The 24,199-nt window shown below is 42.6% G+C and overlaps 1 protein-coding gene and 1 non-coding gene across 2 annotated transcripts; both read left to right on the top strand.

Moving 5' to 3' along the window:
- The first annotated feature begins 11,087 nt into the window (after window positions 1-11,087).
- On the top strand, window positions 11,088-23,358 carry eif4g2b (eukaryotic translation initiation factor 4, gamma 2b). Its single transcript, XM_031857076.1, has 21 exons — window positions 11,088-11,118; window positions 11,302-11,410; window positions 13,284-13,349; window positions 14,321-14,446; window positions 16,081-16,183; window positions 16,326-16,457; window positions 16,630-16,696; window positions 16,788-16,939; window positions 17,105-17,215; window positions 17,551-17,733; window positions 17,997-18,138; window positions 18,502-18,665; window positions 18,736-18,837; window positions 19,273-19,401; window positions 19,952-20,056; window positions 20,262-20,477; window positions 20,573-20,831; window positions 20,978-21,182; window positions 21,375-21,583; window positions 21,786-21,907; window positions 21,997-23,358. Exons 1-21 carry the CDS (start codon window positions 11,088-11,090, stop codon window positions 22,060-22,062), a joined length of 2,799 nt encoding a protein of 932 aa, XP_031712936.1. The 3' UTR covers window positions 22,063-23,358.
- Window positions 19,021-19,182, top strand: LOC116396658 (small nucleolar RNA SNORD97). Its single transcript, XR_004213620.1, has one exon. It is a non-coding gene; the product is annotated as a small nucleolar RNA SNORD97 (small nucleolar RNA).
- Window positions 23,359-24,199: the final 841 nt, after the last annotated feature.

The following is a 24,199-nucleotide window of genomic DNA, read 5'->3' as shown; positions in this document are numbered from 1 at the left end:
AGGAATCACCTCTAATCCACGTGCCGGAATATGAAAAAAAATCCTTTGGGAGATGACACGAAATCCAGTTTCTTGTATATTGCTCATTTGAATATAAATCAAAAAAGGCATGCTGATGACTCCTTCTTCAACCCTGTCTCCTACAAAATGATGTTCCCATACAACTAAACTGCACTCTTAATTACTTTTCAAGAGAAACGTATTTTCATCCCGATTTTCGGTCGCAGTTTTTTGCAGGTTGAAACACGTGATCAACGTTGTAAATTGAAACCAAACAACACAAAAAATGCCTCAGAACTATTTTGTTATGTTTAGACAATACTACTTGGTTAGGTTTAATAAAATCTTAAAATGAAATTATGAAATTGAAACAAAACAAACCAAAGAATGCAACAAAAGCACTTGGTTCACACGGGACACAAACATAAACTGTATATAAGTAGACATTGTCGTGGTGACGTCACCCATTGGTTTGTAGATTACGGTTTGAAGCCTCCAGTTTTTACAACCAGTGAACGTAAGTGACCATGTTTGCACTGTGGAAGAGTGACGTGGAGATGCTTTATACGGCTCTGGTAGAGACCTGTCAATCACTGTGTAGCCCCGCCCTAAAGCATACCCTGCTTTATGGTCTGTTTGACTCTAAATGGACCATAATTTACTAAATGAACATCATGCTGTATTGAAGAAGATGTTTACAATGTTTACTGAGGGAATAAATTAAATGAGAAGAAGAGTCATTTACTCATAGACTTCTATACAACCAGACTTCTTTTCCGACCCGAGGATTCGCCCCCTGATGGCCATTAGGAAGAATGCAGCATTGGCTTCACTTTTCAGAACCGGAGTTTGCCGCCTGGACACAAACAGCCAAGGAGACCGTTGTGTTTTATGACCCATCCACCACCCCGACCACCCCGACTTCTGTTGACCCGTTTGAAACTTCTTTGTGATACATCAAAAGTAAATTTACAATGCCATAATTTGTAGGAGACAAGGCTGCCTTCTTACGCATCATCTATTCTGCTATGGCAGTTGTCCAACCGAAATTCAAATAATCAATTTATTTGCCTAATGAGAATGTAAGGCCATGAACACGTTTAACCCGTAACTGCCACAATTTGTCAATCAAAGCATTTTTAGAAACCCTCGCAAACCAGATGCACCTCACAGGAATCAACGAAGAAGGTTCAGTGTTGGTGAAAGGGACAGAGAGGGCTGAGGGGCAGATTGAGTGTAACACTAGCTCTGTGTATCTTCCATGCTGTCCTTCCTATTAGCCACGTGTCTGTCAGAGTCCTGCCGCTGTGAGGACTTGACAGGCCCACCGCAGAACCTCAAATTAACTTAATTTGGGCTTGGATGTCATCCTCCACAAAGCCGCCTCGCTTTTTCTTAGTCCTAACCTCTGATGTGCTCTGACCGGGAGCACAGCGATTCTCCGAGCCCGGGGAGACTGATGGTTTTTAATGAGGGAGAGGATCGGCCCGAGCGGTGGCTTTTTTATTTTTTTTTAATCAGCAGCAAGGCCACTTTCCTGCTCAGTCCTCCATTACCATTGCAAGAAATTATTTATGGATGCTTGTGCTCTCTGGTGTTAGGCTGCCCATTACAGTTTGGATGGCACAAATGACGGGGCGTGGTAATTGGCATGGTGCAAAATTACCGCCGAGGTCCAGACTAATGTTGTGTTTGATTGCCATTTTGTGCCACTACAGTGCTTTCCTTTTCTTTTTTCTTCTTTTTTTTAAAGACAATTTGAGACATAAAAGAAAATATATTGCACTGTAAGTGTATTCATGTTTAGACTTTTTAATGTCAGCAGGGAGTAACCATTTTAAAAGGCACAGCAAGAAAGAACACAAATCTTCATTTTGTTCACTGAAAGAAAAAGCTCCCCATGAATATATTGGTGCTCTGCACTCGACCTCAAAGTTTTATCTCGCTGGCTTTATCTGATTCACTATTTGGATTCTCCTGGTTAATACGAGACTTTTTTTTTATATGTTCCACAGCTGCCAGCATCAAGGGACCGCACTGCTTCAGCCCGTCAGCATCTACTGCATGCATGGAAAGTGACATTCCCCGTGTACGAAAACATTTGTGTGTAGGGACCGAGGACCCAGGAGGCCTTCTTTGACATTCAACATATGCACCATGAATACTTAACATAAAGCTATAAAAATGGATTATCCCACACTTGCATACAGAGACAAATCTCGACAAACAAAATAAAAAAGGAGAATTTTTTTTAAATTTCAATCCGAAGGCAGTCTTTGGGTGTATCAGAGGGGGCATACATCCTCAGGTCTAGATACACCAGGATGCTCACAGAGAGCGACCCCGCCCTTGGGACCGGGTTTCTTTGAACATTTTTACATAATAGAGCTCATATTGATTTTTGTTTTCAACTAGAGGGAAGAGTTTGGATAGGAAGTGCTGATATTTTAATCCTGCATTCCCAAGACGGAGGGAGATGCTCGGCAAAGAGGAAAAACACAAACAAGATTTTTTTGTTCCTTTCCAAAAAAATGAAAAAAATAATCTTGCAAAAACCTGTTCATCTGCACTGCATGGAGCACGGTGGAGTAATTCTCCTGCACTTTATCCTGCAAATGCACTCGCAAGTCTGTCCAAGTCTTAATAGGCTGTTCTTGACTCTGACATGTGGCTGACAAGTGATCAATTCTTCCACTTAGAGAAGTTTATGGAAAAGTCTGCCGAACAAATCATCGTCTTGTGTTGAACCAGAAACTGACTGGAAGTTTGCAAACATGGATTCAATATTGATTTCCGCATGAAGGGTGAATTATTTCTCCTGCGTCTGAAGTCTGTAATTTGATATAAAGTCATCTCGCTTTCTGCGCTTTAATTCATACGAGCAGCCAGAAAGCCTTTTCTTATACGGGGAAGCGATACCCTTTTGCTACGGGGCACTCAAACAGTAATGCGTTCTTTTAGATTAGCCTGTCAGGTACAATGTAATTGACTGGGGAGATTAAAAAAAGAAGATATCACAGTGCATTATTGATTCGCATGTGAAGAGGGTCACATGTACCGCAGTTTATCAGCACCGCGGCAGACAGCCTGGGAATTGGAGACAAAAACTCTCTGGGGACGAGGAAGGGGGAAGGATTAAAGGGTGGCACACAGTCAATTGTTTTCAAGTTTGCAACTTTGGCCTATTCTCATTCTCATACCTGATCCTCTACAGAAAAACAAAGATGTCTAACATAAGGCATCAGACACTTCTCAACATAGATTACAGTAGAGAGGAGAAGATGCAGGTGGTGGCCTCACATTTTTGCCGGCAGGTCTGTCAAGGCAAAGGAGTGCTTCAAAATTCTAACATCAGCATAATAACAAGTGCACAATGACAATGCAGATGTTTAGAAGATGGAAGAAGGTAGCAGGGGTTAGCATGTAGACATTTGCTAATTAGTGTTAAACTAGTTTTTGACAAATATGAATGTTGACGCTCGGTCTTTGCTCAATGTAGACGTGGCGGCCGGTAGCTCAAATGAGCTCTCTACATATTTGTTTTAATTGTCGTTGAACTGTTGCTTAAACACTCGTTGACGTAGTTATGACGTCAAATAGCATTTGGAACTAGCTGATGGCTTTTTTTTTCCACTGAAAATGAATTGTATCCTGTCTGTAGTGGGAACACTATATTTCTAGGCCTTCATTTTATTCAAAATCTTTCAAGATTACTTCTTCCAGCGTACTTCTGTTCCAGTTAGCCATTTCCCAGAATACCCTTGAAAAATGACAATGTGGTGTGAAGATGTGTAGGCAGTGGGAGCTGGCAGAGCCAGGATTTGCTTTCCCGGTAAACAACACATCGCCTCCCTGAAAATACACCGGTATATGCTGTAAGGTCTATTGAGGCTGCTGTTGGGGATAAATGGCGGCGCTCCCTCCTCCACTGTGATGGGTTTCTCATGTATGATGATTGAATGCCATTGCAAAAAGGCAGATTCTTACCATCTCCTGCTATTTCCCTGCATGGAAAATCACAAATCAGAATACACCACAAAAAAACTAAATATCTGTTTTGGTATGCTGAATTATTTTAGTGTGTTTTTTTTTTTCTTCTGCTGGTCCCGGTGCCCATTGGCCGACAGCAGAAGACTTTTGGCCGCACTGTGAATCTCTCAGGTGTGAATTTCGTATAAATGCGGAGCTTGTGGAGCCGAACAAACCCAGCATGGTGAGAGGAGCCTTCCCTGGATAAATAGAGGCTGTGAAATGTGTGAGAAAGGTCACACACACACACACACACACACACACCTCAGGGGAGAGCGGAGTGTTTCATTCATATTTTCGGTGTTCTCAGAAGGTCATGGATGAATGCGCATATAGGTCCGGGTTAAAGGTGAACCTGGCATAAATAGACAGTGTGGAAAGGTGAAAATCATGACCTTGTTGTCAATATGTGTCTGCTACTACGAATGATTAAAATGCTGTGACCCGGCATCAGATATCTGCAGTATTTTATCAGATTATTCCCCAAAGTTCGGCAACTTTCAGTAAACATTTCAGGAATCACAACTCAAATTAGAACAGATAAATAGATAACTACGATCATTCACCTTTGCGGTACAGACAGACCTGTTTACTCCAGCTGGGTTTTAACAAAAACTGGGGGGGCTCATGTGGCTGTCGCTGAGTGATAAGTGCGTTTTTGGAAAAGGTCACACTGGTTTTTTTTGTCAGCATCAGCCCCTCCTCGCAGGGGTTTGACTGTACCTGGCTCTTTCAAAGGCTCCTTTTAAATCCTGTTGAGAGAAGCGCAAGTAAAAGCTAAGTTTGACGCTTACGGTATGTGACAGCTTTACTCAGCGTTTAGACTGGAGCGACAACCTCATTCGTCTGCTCTTACTGTACACGCATATTTCACTCTCCTGTAAATCATTTGCCTCTTTTTTTATGGCAACAGAAACATTTATAGAACGACGGCAAATGTTTCTAAAGAAGAACAAAGTACAAATGAAGGATTGCTGCCAAGCCTGTGCATGAGCATCGTCTTGAAGCGGAGAGATTATCACCTGGGTGGAAAATCACACGGTGCAGAGCAGGAAGTTGTTCTGTACATTAGGTTTTAATTGTATATACCTGTGTGTATATATATGACATCAGTATCCCTATATGGAGAACGTGACCTCCAAGCAGTGCTTAAGTTTAGCATCTTTTTGTCCCTCCCTTTGGTCTTTCATCCATGTTGAAGCTCAAGTTATACTTGTCTATGATATCAGCAGTGGACCTGAGCAGATATCTGTGTCCGTATGATTAGCTTTTTAAGTCAGAGTTTCCCGCACCCAAAAGCTGAGCTTTTTTTCCAAAATGGCATCCAGAGTGGATCAATCTCAAAATATGTCCTCATGTTTTATTGTGGACGAGAAGAACGGAGCTTTTTGGGATTACAACTCTTCTGTCAACTGCAGCTTTCCATGTAATAACTCATTTTATATCATTATGTCATGTGTTTATTTTGTCAGAAACTTCATCTTTATAAAGTAGTGATTTGGTGACATCTCGGAGCAGCACCTACAGATCATGATAATTCTAAAAAAACTCTAATGTGAACTAAGTTTGACTAAAATTACAGAATTATTGGGTTTTTGGCCAGACTAGATTGAAACGTTCAATATAATCTGATGACTGAATTAAGGAAATGGACTAAGACTAAATTAAAAAAATAGTTAATAATATTAAGAGAGAAACCAGTTTGACTTAAAGTAATGACTAAAGTTGATTAAAATGAAATTACATTTTCGTCAACTAAAGCTGGGCTAAAGCTATGAAGGATAAAAAGGACTAGAATGTGACTTAAACTCATGAGACATGTTCATCAAAAGACTAAGCAGCCAAAATGAAGTCTGCAGCAACAAAGAACACACTGCTCACATTGATGCGACATTTAAATGTATTTTATGACCCCCGATTGTATCACTATTTACTATTTGTTCGGTTGTCTGACAACTGAAAATAGAAAGATATGTAAAAGAAAAGAGATGAATCATAAAGTTTAGATATATTATGATGCCATTGATGGGTTTTTCTAGTGAGTGATATTCATGACCTGAAGGTGTGGACATACTCTCAGTAAACCTAAGCCCAACCATTTTTTCACCTCCCCTGCAAGTTACCATCACAAAGCCAAGGCTTCTATGTCTCCAAACGCTGCATAAACACCAGTATGGATAAGGAGGCCAGGTCCTCAGCTAATTAAATCTGTAATCACTTTGTACTTTAAAAACACAGAGGGGGAGGTGGAGGCATGGCGTGAGGGGGTTGGCTGGTGGTTTAAATGAGGTCCAGTGGACTGTTATTTAATAAAGACAGCTAATTGGGTCAGAGATCTTTATCCTCATAAAGCAATAAGGAGGGTTACTGCAGACCTGCAGCATGAAGGTTTTCCTAAAGGAAGTCTGGAGAGCAGTGAAGAGAGAGAGATAAAAAAAAGAAGAGGAGAACAACCTGATAGTGATGTCAAGGGTACGGCACACATGTGTTTTATTTTCTCTGCGTGGGTTTGATGTCAGTGGTTATGATAGGGGAAGGTAATGATATTCATGACTGAGAGTGCATCCTAATGGAGGACAGAAGGACAGAGCAGAAGTCCATGAACCCATTTTATGTCTTTCATCTCAACTGGAAGGCTCATCCTGCCCTCTAGTGGAAAATGCAGTGAACTACGTCTACATGCTATTCTCTTCTGTCTCACACAACACCCAAAATAAGTCAAGCAAATATCCCCCTCACCATAACTGTTATGGTTGTTATGGCATAACACCACTAGTTAAGTAAGGCAGTTACAACAGGCTTTAGTGCACACTAGTTACTAGGTATGAACTGCACGCACACACCATTAAGCGTATATATATATTTTACCAACAACACGTTTTTTTTTACAGTTAAAAGAGTTACTTAGGCTGTTGTATTGGGAAAGTAGAGAGGTCCAATAGAAAGCGATCAGGATTAGCTACAATAGAGTATTGTCATGTCACATGATCAAACAGAGACGTCAGCAGACGTATTACCCAGCAATCATCAGATCAAAAATACCTAAGAAAATAAGAAATGATGAATTAAAAAAGTTTACATATAGTTTACGTAGAATAAAAATATAATTTTGTTATAGATTGCTACTGACTTGACCAAAAATACTGGAAAACATGACAGAGATGGGTGTGCCTTTTCAAGGGAGCATAGCTACCGAGTTGTTGATGCGAATCAATTCACAACTGCAATCTGGGTCAGAACTATCACTCAACTATACTCTCTGCATGTAGTGTATAGCCCGTTTAATTAATATGCATTCCGTTTTGGGCAGAAATAATAGGCGTCGCTGGCGTCGCTGGTATTTCACCGTGTGCGTCTGTGTGTGTGGCATCCTGGCAAAATGTGGTCCTGGAGACCTGCATGTAGTCCTTTGTCTGTCTGACTGTCTGTCCATCTGTCCATCACAAAACATTACGGGTGTTTAGTAGGTATAAAAACTAAGTCACACACACACACACACACACACACACACGTACACACTTTAGGCCACCACTATACGAGCAACTGTGCCGGAAGTATGGGGGGTAGAAAGTGAAGATAGGGGCCATTGCTTCCCCCAGTTCACATCCCTGGTCCGGCTGGTGTGATCCCATCACAAGAGGGTTTCTAGAATGAAACGCATTTTATGTTTTTATCTATCCTTGTGTGCTGCTGCAACAAACGAGTTTACCCTCTGGGGGTCAACAAAGGTTTATACTATCAGATGTTTTCTTATCGTACATCCTCAATTAAATTACTGAGTGAAAGGAAAGAAGGAGCTCTTCTTCTATTCCGATGACTCGTACAATAAATGAAGTAGAGTCAGTGGTCCGTACAACTTCCCTTTCAGATCTAACCTGTGTGTGTGTGTGTGTGTGTGTGTGTGTGTGTGTGTGTGTGTGTGTTGCTTTACTGTGTGTTGTTTCCTTGTTGTCATTCTGAGTCTTCTTGTACATTCCACCTATTTCAAAGAAAAGGGCCTCGGCAGGTTGTGTATACCTGAATGTATGATTTGTCGATCTCACTTACAGTTGAGTGCCACAAAGGTTCTGGTGTTTTCTCCACAATCTTTTAAAGATGCAACTATGGAGTTCAGACAGTTTTCTTCTTTATTTCACATATCCCCCCCCCCCCCCGTCTGTATATTGCCAATGTCACTGCCTATATCAAATATTGTAAAAAACAAATTGCTGTGTTTGGTCGCCCCACTCGCCCACTGTCACAAGTCACCTTTCTAACTAATGTCTTGTCATCTCCTGCATCTCAGTGGCTGTTGTGTTTTTCTCTCCACCCTTTCAGACACCCACTGGGAACATAACTGCAGGGTTCCTTTCAAGCGAGCGTTACACCAGCTCATTTAGACCAGCTCGTTTCACCTTGAACAAGAGAAGAGGAGAAATAACAATTTAATCTGACCTCCGTAGTGCTGGTTTGGAATGAAAACCCGCAAAACACCAAAAGAGACGGCTATAGATTCCTGCTTTTTAATATTTTATGCACATTTCAGCACAACACCACCAACTAATTTCACTGATTTGTAGTGAAAGTGGTTGATGTTTTGGTTTTCTTATGAAACCCGGCTATTACGCTTGTTAGAATTTGCATTTAAATGAAATTTCCAAAGACCTCACTACAGTGCTACACATTTCCTTTGAGACATGTGACCTACGGCTGAAAGGTAACTTCAAATATCACACTAAATGACAAATCCTTTAATTTTAAGAGATAAATATTGAGTACAATGTTGCAATGATTCCACAAAAGCATTTTCTTTCTTGTTTTTTGTCCGTTTGTGTTTTCTTGGCAATGGCACAGCAGTAAAGATGAGATGGTGGAGGGGCTGATTAGCTGGAAGTGCCCGGGGGAGTTTTAGGGTGTCCAGGGTGATGGAGGTGGCCAATTATTTTCCTGGCCGCACGAAGAAGAGGAGGCCGTGACCCCTGGCCTTCTCAGCAGAATGACTGATGTGCTGCAGTTTGCCCGAGGCTTGGAATGATGCGGCTCCAGTTGTGGAGGAAGTAAAAATCAAGTCAGTTAACTGTTCAACACTGGACTGTGATTGGCAGTGGACAGTAGATTTTCAGCACAGAGGTAGCAGGGCGGATGAGCTCCTAAACAGAAGGGCATGTGTTCAAGCCTCCTGATTGCTGCATCCATAAAATGTCATAAGCCCAGTGTCACTTGCAGCCTTTGGCAATCTGAACCCTGAAACTGGCCCATAATACCTTTCTGATGATTTAGTATTGATTACTGAGAATTAAACATTATGTTTAATTCTCAACACTATGTTTTGGGTTTAGTGTTGTGCTACATTTGTATGGCTTTTATGGCATGAAGTACTTCTGAATATTGTTAATATGGTATGTTATTTGGCCAATGTTTTTCTTTCTATAAGTGGAAATCTACCAAACTCAGGCCAATGACGTGAATTAAAATGTGTTATGTGTGCAAATTAAAGTAAACAAATAAAACTACACACTTTAAGTAGATCAGAATTAGCTGTATCTGTTGAATCATAAAATAATGAGACAAACAGATAATATGATACATAAGTACCAAAGGAAAAATTAAAGGTAGGTTATTTTTTTATTTTTATTTATTATACTATATTGATCCCTTTAAGGGGGAAATTTGTCTCTGCATTTGACCCATCCCTGTATATAGGGAGCCCTATTAATTTATATGACTTATTTGCAACTCTTACAATGCACTATCCGTATGAGAAATAATAACAAATATGTTTTACAATCATCCTGAATTCCTATATATTGTTCCACTTCTTTATTAAGAATTTGACAATTATTTTAAGAAATGTAATACTATAATTAATAATCCTGTACTAAGTAGCAATTTAATTAATGCCTTTAACTCCCTTTAATTAGCAAATAACCCATATCTTTTCCTGCACTGCACATGTTAAATTGTGTGTCAATCACATAAAGGGAGGCGGCCTCTTTTGTTTACAGACGCCTCTCATTGGATGATATGTGTCACCGGAAACGCCTTAAAGAACATATCCTTCTTGTGATTGGCCAGGATTGACACGGCAACAAACTACGTGCCGGGTGCAAATTGGTGACTCCTCCGGCCCCATAAGGCAGCAGTCTACCAGCTAGCTAGCGCAAACATGCCAGGCATCAAGTAACGGATTGATGTGTGTGTTTGTGCGGTCATCTTTCTGCTTTTTAGCTCTCCTGATAACCGTCGCATACTCCCCCCCCCCCCCCCCCTCCTTTACAACTGTCTTATTTCTTCCGTGATAGTCACACAACAACATAAAACTGAGGTTTCTTTGGTAAAGGTAAGACAGATTTTTTTCTCCCTTGCAAAACCGCGCACCGGCTCATCCAAAATGGCGTCTGCTAGCTAGCTAAGCAAGCTAAAGATAACAACGTCTGACATAAGCTCGCTCGAAGCTAACAGTATAACGGCAACGCTATAGCTTAGGAGCTGGCGGATTTAGCTTAGTTTACCGATGGCTCAGCTGATTCGAGTAGAAAATGGCGTCTCAATATTATCAGCCATGATGGGATGGCTACAAGCACAGCCGACTGGATGTATTATTAGCTGCTAACCACGCTGCCCTGCCCCAATTTACTGCAGAATGGTGCAACGGTACTGTTAGGTTTGCAGGTCCTCTGTCTAAAAAAGCAAACCTACACAGTGCATCTTCGGTTTGGACAGCTATTACACTATTCCAATGTAACGCTAACTGCAAGCCTCTTATCCTCTCATATGGTTACACAACCGACTAAACCGTTTGTATGTTGTTAAAAAAAAACATCCGACCAATATCGTGATGTTAGCTAACTTATGGATTTAGCAAACCCAACTATAGTGAATTGGTAAATGCTAGCGTTAGCCGGTTAGCTGACGTATCTTTTGCTTTTGCTTTATTGCAGCAAATACGAGCACATAATTCTGCGTTTTTGGGCATTTGTTGTCATTGTGCCCAGCGTGCTTATAAATGCTCCAACTAATACTACTAAAGTTGTATTTTGTAACGTGTCGTGTTTGTAATTCCCTTCATGTGTTGCGTAATGATTAGATGTGTCATTAGTGGGGAGGCCTGTAACAAAGATCTGACCACTAAACAGTTTATCACGCTCAGCTGGCTAACTGACATCCTTGGATAATGTTGGATGACGCCTCTTGCCCTCTGTAATGTTGTAGCTACTGTTGTATTCTACCAGTGTGCATTCCCCCCCCCCCCCCCATGCAGTGACTAATTGCCCTCCCTTTTCTCTTCCTCAGCACTGTTCCCCCCATCCCTTCCTATTATTCTTATTCTTTTGAGTATTCTTCATTGTCAAGCCGCCAAAGTGGAGAGTGTGATTGCAGAAGGGGGTGCTTCTCGTTTCAGGTAATAACCCAAAGCTTGAACACAAAATAACAACAAGGGCATCCTTTTTTTATCTCTTCCATGGTTAGCCCTCTGTTAGCGTTTTGGGCAGGAACTTCTGGCCTTTAGAACAAAGCAGGATGTGGGAAGGCTCAAAATGGCTGTCGGGAACCTTTTTTGTAAAGGGGGACACGGTAGACATGATGACCCACGGGAGGATTTCTGAATATTGGTGCTGGCACTCACCCTGTTGACAGTTTAGAGTCCCTGTCAAACCCAGGATTCAGTGTTAAAATGGCTAGATTGAGGCCTGAAATGATCTGGGACACCGTATGTTAGATGCATTCTTCAGCTTAAGGGATTTAAGGTTGCCGTGTTACGTTGCAGCATCTCATTGGGTACCAGTAATATATATTTCCAATATGTTTTTTGGCAGTTGGCAAATTGGTTTATCATTGATCTGTTCAGAAAAAAAATAATGCATTGGAAATAACATCACAAGGCTCACAGATGCCCTGCATATACAAATAATCAGTCCCAGTCACCGCCGATGTGCTTCATTGACTTGGAAATTTGAGTATTAATAGACCGTGATGACACCACAGCAGCAAAGTGTAGAGAGCAACCTGTTCTGCTTTTCTACTGCACCTGCACTGCATGTCGCCCTAGTTTTGGTGCTTCGCATAGTGTTTTGGTCATGGAACCGGCACCAGAAGCAGGGTTAGTAAACGGTGAGAATGGTACAGTAGTTAGTACTTCTTCATCTGTTACTTATTCAGCCTCTCTTTTAAACTCTCAAACCAGAGTTGGTGATTATTGGAGATGTGGAAAGACTTGCAAAGACTGTTTAGATGAGTTTTATTTTGTTTCTGTTGAGTTTGATGATCTGAGAGCTAAAATTACTTTCGTCAGACTCGAGTCTGTTGGCTTTGAGGAGAGTATATTCATTTTGTTTTGTATGTTAATAAATTATGATTGATTATTATATATTAACTTCAACACGCGTCAAATTGAGTCACAGCGAAAAGGGGTGAAAATGAGCGCGTCCACCGGGTGTCGTGTTTCATCACTGCTGATCGGAGCTGGACCCAACACACTGACTACTGCATTAATTTGTCCCGGGAATATATGTAAATTGTAACTTTTCCCACTAAAGACCAAAGCCATGTGTTCATAGGTCTTTTGTCCAGAGTTTGTTATCTTCTAATAGTTTGGATGTACAGTGCATGCTTTTAGGGAAACGTTCAGCAACATAAAGCTCATCCAAAGTGACAAATTTGTGTGCACTAAATAACTCTCAAACTTGGGTTCATCAATAATCCACTCTTTAAAATAATCAACAAAGGCCAATACACTACTGCAGGGCGCAACATGAACGGTGAAGCCTCGGCTGTATCGGTGGAAGATGCCCAGGCTACATGTAGAGTACACTCCCCTGGGCTTTGTTCCACTCAGTTGACTGACTCATGCATTAATGCACACGCCGTCACCTTAGATGTGCGGCTCTCTGGTTGTTCTTTAAGTGAGTGCATTGTCCGTCTTGAAGCTGCGTCTCTGGCTCTCAAACAGCTGACTGTGACAGCCGCATCATGCAATGTTTATACATGATGCTGTTAGCCAGGCCAAGCCATTATTCCTAATTGGTTTTGACTTTCAGTTGGTCAATGGTTTAGTGATAAGCGACAGTTTTAACCTTCGAGTGTTAGGATACATCCATTTGATAAGGGCTTTCTATATCTTTATAGCTGATTGTATTCTTACTTATTTTTGTGGCATTTCAAATGTTAGTTAATCTCACTTGTAAGCTCTTGTTCCCTTGTGAGGTTGAGATTCAGGCACATTCCATGTTTTTGCATGAACCTAATGCGTTTCCTTCCTGTGTTTGGTCCTGCAGTGCTTCTTCGGGGGGGGGAGGTGGTAGGGGCGCACCTCAGCACTATCCCAAGACTGTCGGCAACAGGTTTGTCATTTGGAATTTTTCCAGAGCGCACTTAATGTACAGTGATTTAATTATTAGCATTACGGCACTAGTAGGATTCCCCACTGCAGAAAAAGTGGATGAGACGGCTTTGTTGATTAAAGGGCCCGAATTCCAGGAAACTCTGATTTGAATACCCAGAAGTCCTGCTACTTGAGGTCAGACAGCTGCAGACAGAACATGCATGTTTACCAACTGGGCAGTCTGAGATTATTTTTACCATAAAGGGTAAAGCTAAAGCCGAGCATTGGCAAAAGAGTTCACACTTGTGTGAAACAATATGAGTTTTGTTTTGGCATCGTTATCTACACCTGAATTTAATTTTTAAGTTACTATCAGGAACTTAACTGGTTGAAACATTAATACTGATGCCTCTATATGACCAACATAAGTAAACAAGACCATCAACCTGGTTGGATTCCTGCAAAATCTGACAAAACCATGCAGGTCCACCAGAAACTCGGCTCTGCCTCCGGCAGCGACCAGCCTGGTGCAGACAAACTCGGATCCGGCTTTGCTGCCACCTTCAACCTGCAGTCGTAGCTCCGGCGGTAGGAGGAGAGCTCAGCGCCCGGTAGCGGCGTCTCCTCCAGAACTGCTTTAGGTAGACGGTCAGACCCTCCTGCAGCTGCATGAGAGGGTTTCTAAAGGGACTCTGGTGCTCTCAAATGCTCCTGCTTTTATCCACAGGGTCGCCAAAATCACCTCTAAATAAAAGTTCCGCGTAGCAGCTTGTATGTGGTTCTTTTCTTTCGTTGGACACAAGTTGATAGACCTGGTAGTGCAGCATTTGTAGTATGAGTGTGCAGTCACTTATAAGATGATTATAAAAGGGATTCGATTTTGTGCTAGAACAATAACTATATTGCAAGGTCGGTGTATTTTTCTGAACCAGCCATGATGTCTCCAGGTTCTGTGGTACTCAGTGTCTCTCGCTCTCTGTACTTTAACAGCGAGTTCCTGGGGAAAACCCCAGGGCAAAGCGGTCAGAGATGGGTTCCTTCACGAAGCACTAGACGAGATGTTAACTCCAGCACCGAAAAAGAGCAACACGATGCAATCTTCAGGAAAGTGAGGGGGTAAGATTCAAGTTAATTATCCATCCAGAGGGACAAAAAGCTTCTTTCTTTTTCCTTTTTGGCTCCCTCCTCCTCGACTTTTTAATCCAGACTTACCTGGAAATAGTGAGCAAGAATTTCGATGGCTTCTGGCTCAAGGATTGTTGGCACTTCAATAATTTCACTTCAATTTTAGCAGAGTTTAGAAAACGTTGTATTCAGACAAGACAGTATGAGAACATTGGACATGCAATCATGTAAACATGTTCTAGTAGTATGAACCTTAAAATGATTCTATGTCCCCTTTAAGGAAAATATATAATGTCAGCTTCAGGGACAGTGTGTTGAATCTCCCAGTTCGGCAGTCACTGAGATAGCATGTGCTTTGCTAAAGGCACTTAAGCCCCTTCACCTCCATGTCCGGTGATGTTTCCAAGTAGAAAACACGGAGATGACGGCGTTTCCCGTAGGAGTGTAGGCGAGCAGGTGGCCACCACACGGGGCAGAAGTTAGACCCAGCAGTGTCAACCAAATGTGGCAAAATGATATGTGCATAAAATGCAGTTTTATAAACTGAAATAAAAGAAACTAACAAAAGGTAACCTCTGGATCTCCCTCGTTGCAAACATGCTTTTCTAAATCCCTGATCAGAAAATGAAGGTGTGGAACATAAACTCACACGCTGCTCTGTAAAAACAAAGCCAGTGAAGGAGGAGAAAGCCAATGTGGATAATGAGATTTAGGAAACGAAGCCTGCGGATTAATAAAGCGTTATTAATTGGCTCTGTCACAGCACATGAAATGAAGCTGCAGAATGAGTGCTTAGGCAGTGAACCGTTATTAAGTGGTGGTTTGATTTTTTTGATTTTTTTTTTTTTAAAGTCTACACCTGATACGTAATGCACTATAAAACAATCATTTAGTGAGTTTGACTTAATAACTTCAAACAAACGCCAAGCTTCAAACCAGCAGTCTCTATTCTTGGTGTCGCGTCAGACGGCTGGATCGTTCCGCTGATTCCAAAGAGACTTTAGCTTTCTGTCACAAAGATCTCTATATGATCAGTCCTGTAGAATTAAGTCAACATGATATTAGCCCTCACTTTTGAATATCATGGATATTGAGATTAGGGTGTTGAATTGACTTAAGTAGAGCACAAAAACATTATTACTTAATACTAAGTTAAGTCAACTATTCTGTTTTGCAGGTGCAATTGTTCCGCTTCAGACCTGGGGTCTGTGTGAAATCTTATTGAAGGATATTTGTGAAAGCAGTCTGGTGTAAGTGGGCTGGATGCAGGTGTTATTTTATGGAAGTTGTGGTGTTTGTCTGTAAAGTGTCAGCCTCCAGGTGAAAGAGTAGGGGCTGATACAAAATAGGGATGCTAATGTTAGCACTTTATCGCTACTAATATTATTCCATTACTAAATAATCACTTTTTAACTTCCTATGTAAAAGAAGAACAAATTCACAACAGGATTAAAATGTATTTATATTTTAATATAACAGCAAAGTCACAATATAAACTCTATAATATCTCACTGGAAACAAATGTTCCCGAGTGAAGTTTAGACACCAGTCCTACTAAACATGGTAAAACCCCTTCTTGATATTATTACGTCATGCTAACATCTTCTTCTCATCTTTTTTTCTAGCATACTCAACAAACTCACGCCTGACAAGTTTGACAAGCTATGCCTTGAGCTCCTGAACGTGGGCGTAGACTCAAAACTCGTCCTTAAAGGAATCATCTTGCTGGTAAGGGAACGTTTTTATCCTCGGGTCCTCTGCTAAATCCGAAATGTGTTCGTCCATCTTCTCGCCAGGCTGCTGTTTTTGATGACCCGAGTGGTTCCCTCTCGGCTTTCTCCCCCCTCTCTCCTCCCCCGCTGCGGTTCAGATTGTAGACAAAGCCCTAGAAGAGCCCAAGTATAGCTCGCTCTATGCCCAGCTATGTCTGCGCTTGGCAGAGGACGCACCAAACTTTGACGGCCCTTCATCTGAGATCCAAACATCCCAAAAGCAGAGCACAGTAAGTGTGGCTGAGGGCATTTGTCCCCCTTTATAACACTGCTGCTGCCTCCATCAAAGCTCAGGGTTTTTCTTCATGTCATTGTTTATAACTCTCTGAAACTCATTTCTTTTAATCTATGCTTCTGTGGACATTATCGGATATTATTCTAACCAATGGATTGTTGTTATAGACCTTCAGGAGACTGCTCATTTCCAAACTTCAAGATGAATTTGAAAACCGCGCCAGAAATGTTGAAAGTAAGTTCTTGTGAGACATTCAGTAATTTATTAGTTTAGCTCCTGTCCTCACAGCATGTCCACTAAACCTCCGTTTGTCCTCTCACCTCAGTCTATGACAAACATGACAACCCTCTTACTTCTGAGGAGGAGGAGCAGCGTTCCATTGCCAAGAGCAAGATGCTTGGCAACATTAAATTCATCGGGGAACTTGGCAAACTCGACCTCATCCACGAATCTATCCTTCATAAGTGCATCAAAACAGTATGTTGATTTTTGTGTGCGTTTGAAAGAAGCTTTTAATCTTTGTGTTAAGAGTGCACGTCAAGGGTTCCAATGAAAAGAAATACTGCATATCTTCATGAAACCAGACCAGAGTACCTTGTATGACCCTCCTGCATTCCTTCTCTCCTCAATGTTTTTCTGAAGCTTCTGGAAAAGAAGAAGAGAGTCCAGCTCAAGGATATGGGGGAGGATCTGGAGTGCCTCTGTCAGATAATGAGAACTGTGGGGCCGAGACTCGACCATGAGAAAGCAAAGGTAACGGCTCCAGCCTTCCATGTCGTGAAGATGCACCTTACAGTCATGTATTGGTAAAAATGTGTATGAACCCAGAAAGAGAGCCAGTTATGCTTTTGCATGCAGAAGTCAAAGCTTTAGTAAAGTTTACAAAATGACCAGTGCGGTAAAAGCAAACCAGACATTTTACATCCTGGTTTCTGTGCCTCTGTGGTCCTGCCTGGGTGGACTGTGTCATCTCAGGTCGTGGCTAAGCTCACCTAAAGCCCCACTTGGCTCAGAGCCGGTGCTAACGTAAATCCCGCTGCCACGCTGTACTCTGCCGGTCCTCACTCTCTCCGTCCTCTTTTCTCCAGTCTTTAATGGATCAGTATTTTGGCCGTATGCTATCCTTAATGAACAACAAGGAGTTGCCCGCCAGGATCCGCTTCCTGCTGCAAGACACAATGGAATTGCGAGAAAACAACTGGATCCCCCGCAAGGCTTTCATCGACAACGGACCAAAGACGATTCACCAGATCCGTCAGGAGGCAGTGAAAGTGAGTCCGGTGAAGTCACCGTGCTCGTTGTTTGGATGGCCCATATTTTGGGATGATTGATAGTTAATGCCCAACATCAGAAGCAGAGGTTGAGACTTGTGTGTTAACCTATTGTATGCGAGTCAGTAAGACGTGACGATGAGTTTCTAGCTTGATAACAAACTTGAGTTAATGTTAAAAATTAAAGTTCAGTTCTGGGATTGACTTGTAATCAAGTCATTGGACAATTTAACGACGCCAGCTGTTCTTCTGCGTTTCTGTAGGATTTGGGTGTTTTCATCCCAGCACCCATGTCTCAGGGGATGAGGATGGACTTCTTCCTGGAAAGCCCCTTCATGCCCAACAGAATGAAACTGGACAGGGAGACTCTCGGGGGATTGGCCGATATGTTTGGGCAGATGCCAGGTACGGCCTTTATTTGGTGTGTTGACTTGTGTAGTGTCATCTCATCATGTGTTTGTTTCCTTTTTAATTTTGTGTTCAAGGACAGTCAGAAATCAAATGATGTCTGTTTTTACAGCTTTTTCTGTCATTGTTTTTAAAAGAGAACTTGCTTTTCTAACCTGCCAGCATGTTTTGAGGTTTGCAGCATTAATTTACCTCAAGAACAATCCATTTTCAAGTTGTGGTGCGCAAAAGTGATGCAAAATGGTTTGATCAGGTTTTATTATGATTACCTCGAGGTGGTCAGTTCATATAATACTCCAATAATCTCACTCCTCTGAGTTAAACCTCTACTAACATCTTCTTTGGACTTTGTTCACTCAGGCAGTGGGATTGGAACCGGCCCGGGAGTTATTCAGGACAGGTACTCGCCCACTATGGGACGCCATCGCACCAACCCGCTCTTCAACGGCCATGGTGGCCACATCGCCCCCCAACCACAGGCACAGTTCGAAGTGGGGCCAAAGTCTTTCGTTAAGTCCAACCAGGTAATACTTAGCAAGCGTTAATATCCTGAGGTTTAAAGCGACCCACTAATGCCCATTGGACTTTCCACAGGTTCAGAACCAGCACTACCAGAACCACATGGCCCAGCAGCAGGTCCAGTCCAAGGACATGCCTCCACGATTCAGCAAGAAAGGACAGCTCAATACAGATGAGGTGACTAGAATTAGCTTCAGCTTTAGCTGGCTTGCAGGAGATAGACAAAAACACAACGGTTGTTTTGTTGTGAAGTGTACTCAACGATATCTGAGCTGAAAGCTTATTATTGTTGTTACGGTATCATCACACTAACATCAATGGCTGTATTGTGAAGTCCTGCCTGTCGGTGTTTAAGTCTTCATGCCCAGTGATTATAAAAAGACGCGTTATTCTGAGGAACACAGCCTGCTGCCAGTCCATCTTCTACCTTGTCCTCTGTCTTTGATCTCCATCTTTCTCATCCTTCCTCCTCCTCAAGCTGGTAGCTGGTCCGCTGACTGCGATTATGAGATATGAGGGCATGGGTGTAGTTGATGATCAGATTATAAATGAAAATGTCAGCCCAACTGATCCTAATTAGTTTTTTGTGTTTGACACTTGCTGGTCCCACAGATCAGCCTCAGGCCTGCTCAGTCATTCCTCCTCATCAAGAACCAGGCACCCAAGCTCCAGCCCCAGATCCCCACCATGATGCCCCCCAGCGCCCAGCCCCCACGCACTCAAACCCCTCCCCTGGGACAGGTAAGAGACGGTCCCCACGCGCAGATTACTTTCACTTGCACAAACCTAGATGGAACACAATTTAACGAATAGAGAAAAACAAGTGTTAAAGAAAATGTTTTGAGATGTATGTGAAAGGCAGAACGAATCCTAGCCAAACCAATCATCATCAACTGCTTCCAGTAGATCCCTAAAATCCAACAGATCCTTCAAAAGGGTGGCGGAACCAATAACACTCGTATTTTGTTCCCGGTGGGGATGCTCAGCAGAGGATCCACCGGCTGCTCGCTAGCTGGACGACATGGGGAAGTGCAAATTCAACGAAAATAAGCCATTAAGCAAATGTTTGGCAGTGTGGTTGAAACGACTACAAGGCGATGCGATGCATATGGGGCTCGTGTATTTTATGCAAAAAGTTTTACAAACTCGGCATGTTTATTGACAAATTGGTCATATATGGCATTCAAAAAGTCTTGGATCTAACTTGCTTACAGCTGCAGGAACTCTGATAAAATGTTATGGTTTCTTCATGGAACCCCATCTGTAATAATCACATGACCTTTCACCTCAGCCTCCACAACTTGGGCTGAAGACCAACCCTCCGCCCATTCAAGAGAAACCTCAGAAGACGAACAAGAAGCCGCCTCCTTCCAAGGAGGAGCTGCTCAAAATGACGGTAAAATAAAAATCGTACATCTTTCTAGAGCTGCTGCAATATGTCAGAAATAATATAAAGTTACCACAAAGTTAGTCTGTTTATCTTTTAAAGGTAGCTCTTCTGTGTTGCGATTGGTCCACGACGAGAGCACAAATCATTTGTCACATTTGTTGGTCGGACTGTCCACCGCTCATTTTCTGTGCGCTCAAATGTCCACTTCCAGGAGGCGATCGTGACCGAGTACTTTAACAGTAAGAAGCTGACTGAGGCTGTGAGCGGCACAAGAGAGATGAAGGCGCCCAAGCACTTCCTGCCGGAGATGCTGAGCAAGATCATCGTGTGCTCCCTGGACCGTCCTGATGAGGACAAGGAGCACGCTAGCACTCTGATCCACACGCTTCGCACTGAGGGCCTCATCACTGGAGAGAACTTCATGCAGGTAGAGGGATCTGTTCCTTTTTAGACCAGACACAAACCAGACTGACGCGTACTGATGAGAGACCACTTAATGCTGTGGTGCTTCCTCTTCTACAGGCTTTCCTCAACGTCCTGGACCAGTGCCCTAAGATCGAGCTGGACGTACCCCTGGTAAAGTCCTACCTGGCCCAGTTCGCGGCCCGGGCCATCATCGCAGAGCTGGTGAGCGTGGCGGAGCTGGCTCACCCCCTGGAGAACGGCACTCACTTCCCCCTCTTCCTGCTTTGCCTGCAACAGACGGCCAAGCTGAAGGACCGAGAGTGGCTCACAGACCTCTTCCAGCAGAGCAAGGTCAACATGCAGAAGATGCTCCCAGGTACTTGTTCCTGCTGCATTAATATCTAACGCCTTCCCCTGACCCACCATGGCAGGACCTGGTGGGATTAGAACTGTGACCGCTAATAGCCCTGTTAGCCGCTAGCCACAGACCTCCCCGCTGAATACCTGACTTGTTCCCGGCAGAAATCGATCAGAACAAGGACCGCATGCTGGAGATCCTGGAGGGTAAAGGCCTGAGCTTCCTGTTCCCGCTGCTGAAGCTGGAGAAGGAGCTGCTGAAACAGATAAAGGCAGACCCCTCTCCACAGTCCATCTACAAGTGGATTAAGGACAACATCTCGCCCAAGCTTCACACCGACAAAGGCTTTGTCAACATCCTCATGACCAGGTAGACAGACAGCAAAGTGAACTTTGAAGCTCAGTGAAGTTTATCAAAGTTAACATCTAAGTATAAGAACAGTGAAAGTGGTCTGTGCATCACAATTTTCATACGCAAAGTAATGCAATTGACAATATTCGTACTTACTAAATATACACAAGACTGTTATATTTGATGAGATGTCCTCTGATCTTCTCCCAGTTTCCTCCAGTACATCTCCCAGGAGCTGTGCACGACGGAGGGCGATGAGCAGCTGGCGGCCCCCCCCAAAGAGCAGCTGGAGCAGGAGAAACAGCTGCTGCTGGCCTTCAAGCCCGTCATGCAGAAGTTCCTGCACGACCACACCGAGCTGCAGGTCAGCGCCCTCTACGCCTTGCAGGTGCACTGCAACGCCAGCGCGTTCCCTAAAGGTACAGCACCTCCAAGTCCTGGGCAGTCCACCAGAGCACAACCGATATCGACAATAACATTTTGCAAATATATTGGTATCGGTGTACATAGAACGGTCACTAGAAATTTCATGAATAAAATGCCCCAATTATTTTGAGTTGGGTTAACCAGAAGGTTAAGAAAATTCAATAATGCTTTTTCTTTTTAATTCTTTCCATGTAGGCATGCTGCTGCGCTACTTTGTCAACTTCTACGACATGGAGATCATTGAAGAAGAAGCCTTCCTTGCATGGAAAGAAGACATCACCCAAGAATTCCCGGGGAAAGGAAAATCTTTATTCCAGGTAATGTTTTCACCGACCGAATATCCTCAGCTACTCATGAACGTCGTGCGCACACACTCGAGCGCTGACGTGATGTTTCTCTCCGTCAGGTCAACCAGTGGCTCACCTGGCTGGAGACGGCTGAGGAGGAGGAGTCAGAGGAAGAAGCAGATTGAGAAACCGAGAGGAAGCATCATGGCGTAGAAGATCAACCGTTATCTTTATTAGTACACTCGCCTTTCATTTATTTAACTCCAATCTTCATTTAACCACTACCACGGGGCACTTGGCTGCTTCTGTCGTGCAAATATAAACCGAAAAGCTTGTACCTGTAGGGCCTCGTGCGTTACCAGCCGTGACCGTCGATGGGCTGAGAAGCCTCATTTGATCTGTTGCCTGATGGATGTTTGATTTTTGGATCTGTGTCCCGATCAGCTACATGAATTTCTGGGGTGGCTCAACCATGTGTTTTATTTTATTCTTCTAAACTCTTGACTGAAGTTTGTAACTTTTTTTTTTTTCCACTGTTTTGCATGTTTTTCATTTCCATCACTTTATTGTCCTGATTCGAGACTTCCCGAGTAGCCAAGAGCTTTATTTAAGAATGTGCAGGATTTCCCCTTGAATATAGCAAATTAGTCCTAATAGCTAAAGCTGTTAACAAAAGGACCCGTCAGTGACCCGCTGTGTGATCTTCTGTAAGGGCACAACGATGAGAGCGAAGCATAAGCTGGCAAAACGTTTCAAAGATGAACTGAGGTGCGTGTTTAGTCAACACATGCTTACTAAAAACAACTGTTCTTTTTCAATAAAAGTGCTCTTCGTAGTCGCTGATGATGAGCATCTTCCCTCGTTTTCTTTTTTGTGATTCCTCTTTGTCATTGTCCATCTTTTATTACATGAGTGGTTGCAATACTCCTGATCCTCCTGATGTTGCAATATGTTTTTAAGGAAGTTGTAGTCATTGGTGTGCCACCGTAACCTTTCAAAGGTGCCTGTGTTTCTACCTCTTCGATGGGCTTTTGTTGTGCTAGAATAATGAAATCTACTAAAGAGAACCGATAGCCCAAGCACATGCTGAAGTATTTGATTCAGTCCTGGCCTAATGGCACAATAAATGTATTGAAGCTTCACGTGGTTTACAAGTATTAACATTGAAGCAGGAAGAGAAACGGCTTGTTTTTTTATTAATCCGACAGCGTCCTCTTTGAGACACGGCCCTGTTTAACAGAGTTTCATTTCGCCCACAGTTTAACCTTTTTATGTAGGTTGTAATTGACCCCCCCCCCCCCCCCCCTTCACTACGATAAATAACCGTTAAATAAGTAAAGGACTTTTACCCAAGAGTTGTGCCGACAAGCCATGTTTATGTATGAAGGCGATGGGTTTGGATCATATTGTACGGTATTCAAAATTATTGTGCACCTCCTACTGCTTTAATGTCAATAAAGTCCAGTACATGAGCACCAAAACTAGTTTTCACTTTTATTTATGTTATAAACTCCCCGTTAAAAGGCTTCACTCAAGAGAACAATGTGATTCTGTTCTTACTCTGCTGGTTAGACCTTAAGGAGTTTCTCCAAACCTTGGATTATACATTTGAACAGTTATGTCGTACAAAGTGTTTAGAAAGGTACAGACTTATCTTTGGCATTATGAGTAATGCATTTTAAATTCAGAGCATTAATTGCATCAAACTAATCTGTTGTGATTTAGTGGAGTCATTTCTACCGGAGTAGAGAATGACGTTGCGTGTTATCTGAGCTTCTGTTTACATATGTGGGCTGGCCGTGCATGCTTTCAATGCCGTCAATGTGAGCATCGCACACATTTAATGCGTAAGCACTGTTCTTGTAAGCACTGTTAGCTGCTGGCCCAGCTGTCACCATGTTGACAATCCCCCAATCATAGATATGCTCTGAATTTAGACTTCAGCACCTTGAAATGCCAACAAAAATAGTTTGTACTTAAGTTTAATATTCAAATCAGTTTTTAGATGCTCGTTTGAGTCAGTCACGGGTACAAATACATACTGTGCGTATCCATCTTCAGCTTTAAGTAACACTTGTAGAAAGGAACTCATGACAGGAATAGAAGTAGTTGTGGGGTCAAAATAGGGACTATTGATATGAAGCTGATATGAATTTAATAAATGTACGAAGTACAGTTTGAGATGTATGAAAACTAAATAAATATTCAGGCTGTATGGTGGTTGACTTCAGGCTTTCAAATGTCCAAAGCTCCAGGAGTTTGTGTCTTTTTTCCCCCCCAACAACAATCATTTCAATGCAAAGCAGGTTCCGCCCTTCTGCC

This window comes from Anarrhichthys ocellatus, unplaced genomic scaffold, assembly GCF_004355925.1.
Source record: "Anarrhichthys ocellatus isolate YVR2014 unplaced genomic scaffold, GSC_Weel_1.0 scaffold2, whole genome shotgun sequence".
Lineage (NCBI taxonomy): Eukaryota > Metazoa > Chordata > Actinopteri > Perciformes > Anarhichadidae > Anarrhichthys > Anarrhichthys ocellatus.
Note: the sequence above shows the minus strand (reverse complement) of the source record. Positions and strands in the feature narration are given on the sequence as shown.

Excerpts from the sequence above, each read along its gene's own strand:
- eif4g2b (XM_031857076.1), top strand. The coding sequence starts at position 11,088 with ATGATTAGATGTGTCATTAGTGGGGAGGCCT. Across the intron at positions 16,697-16,787 it reads CCGCGCCAGAAATGTTGAAA|TCTATGACAAACATGACAAC; the intron begins GTAAGTTCTTGT and ends CTCTCACCTCAG. Across the intron at positions 21,584-21,785 it reads CGCCAGCGCGTTCCCTAAAG|GCATGCTGCTGCGCTACTTT; the intron begins GTACAGCACCTC and ends CTTTCCATGTAG.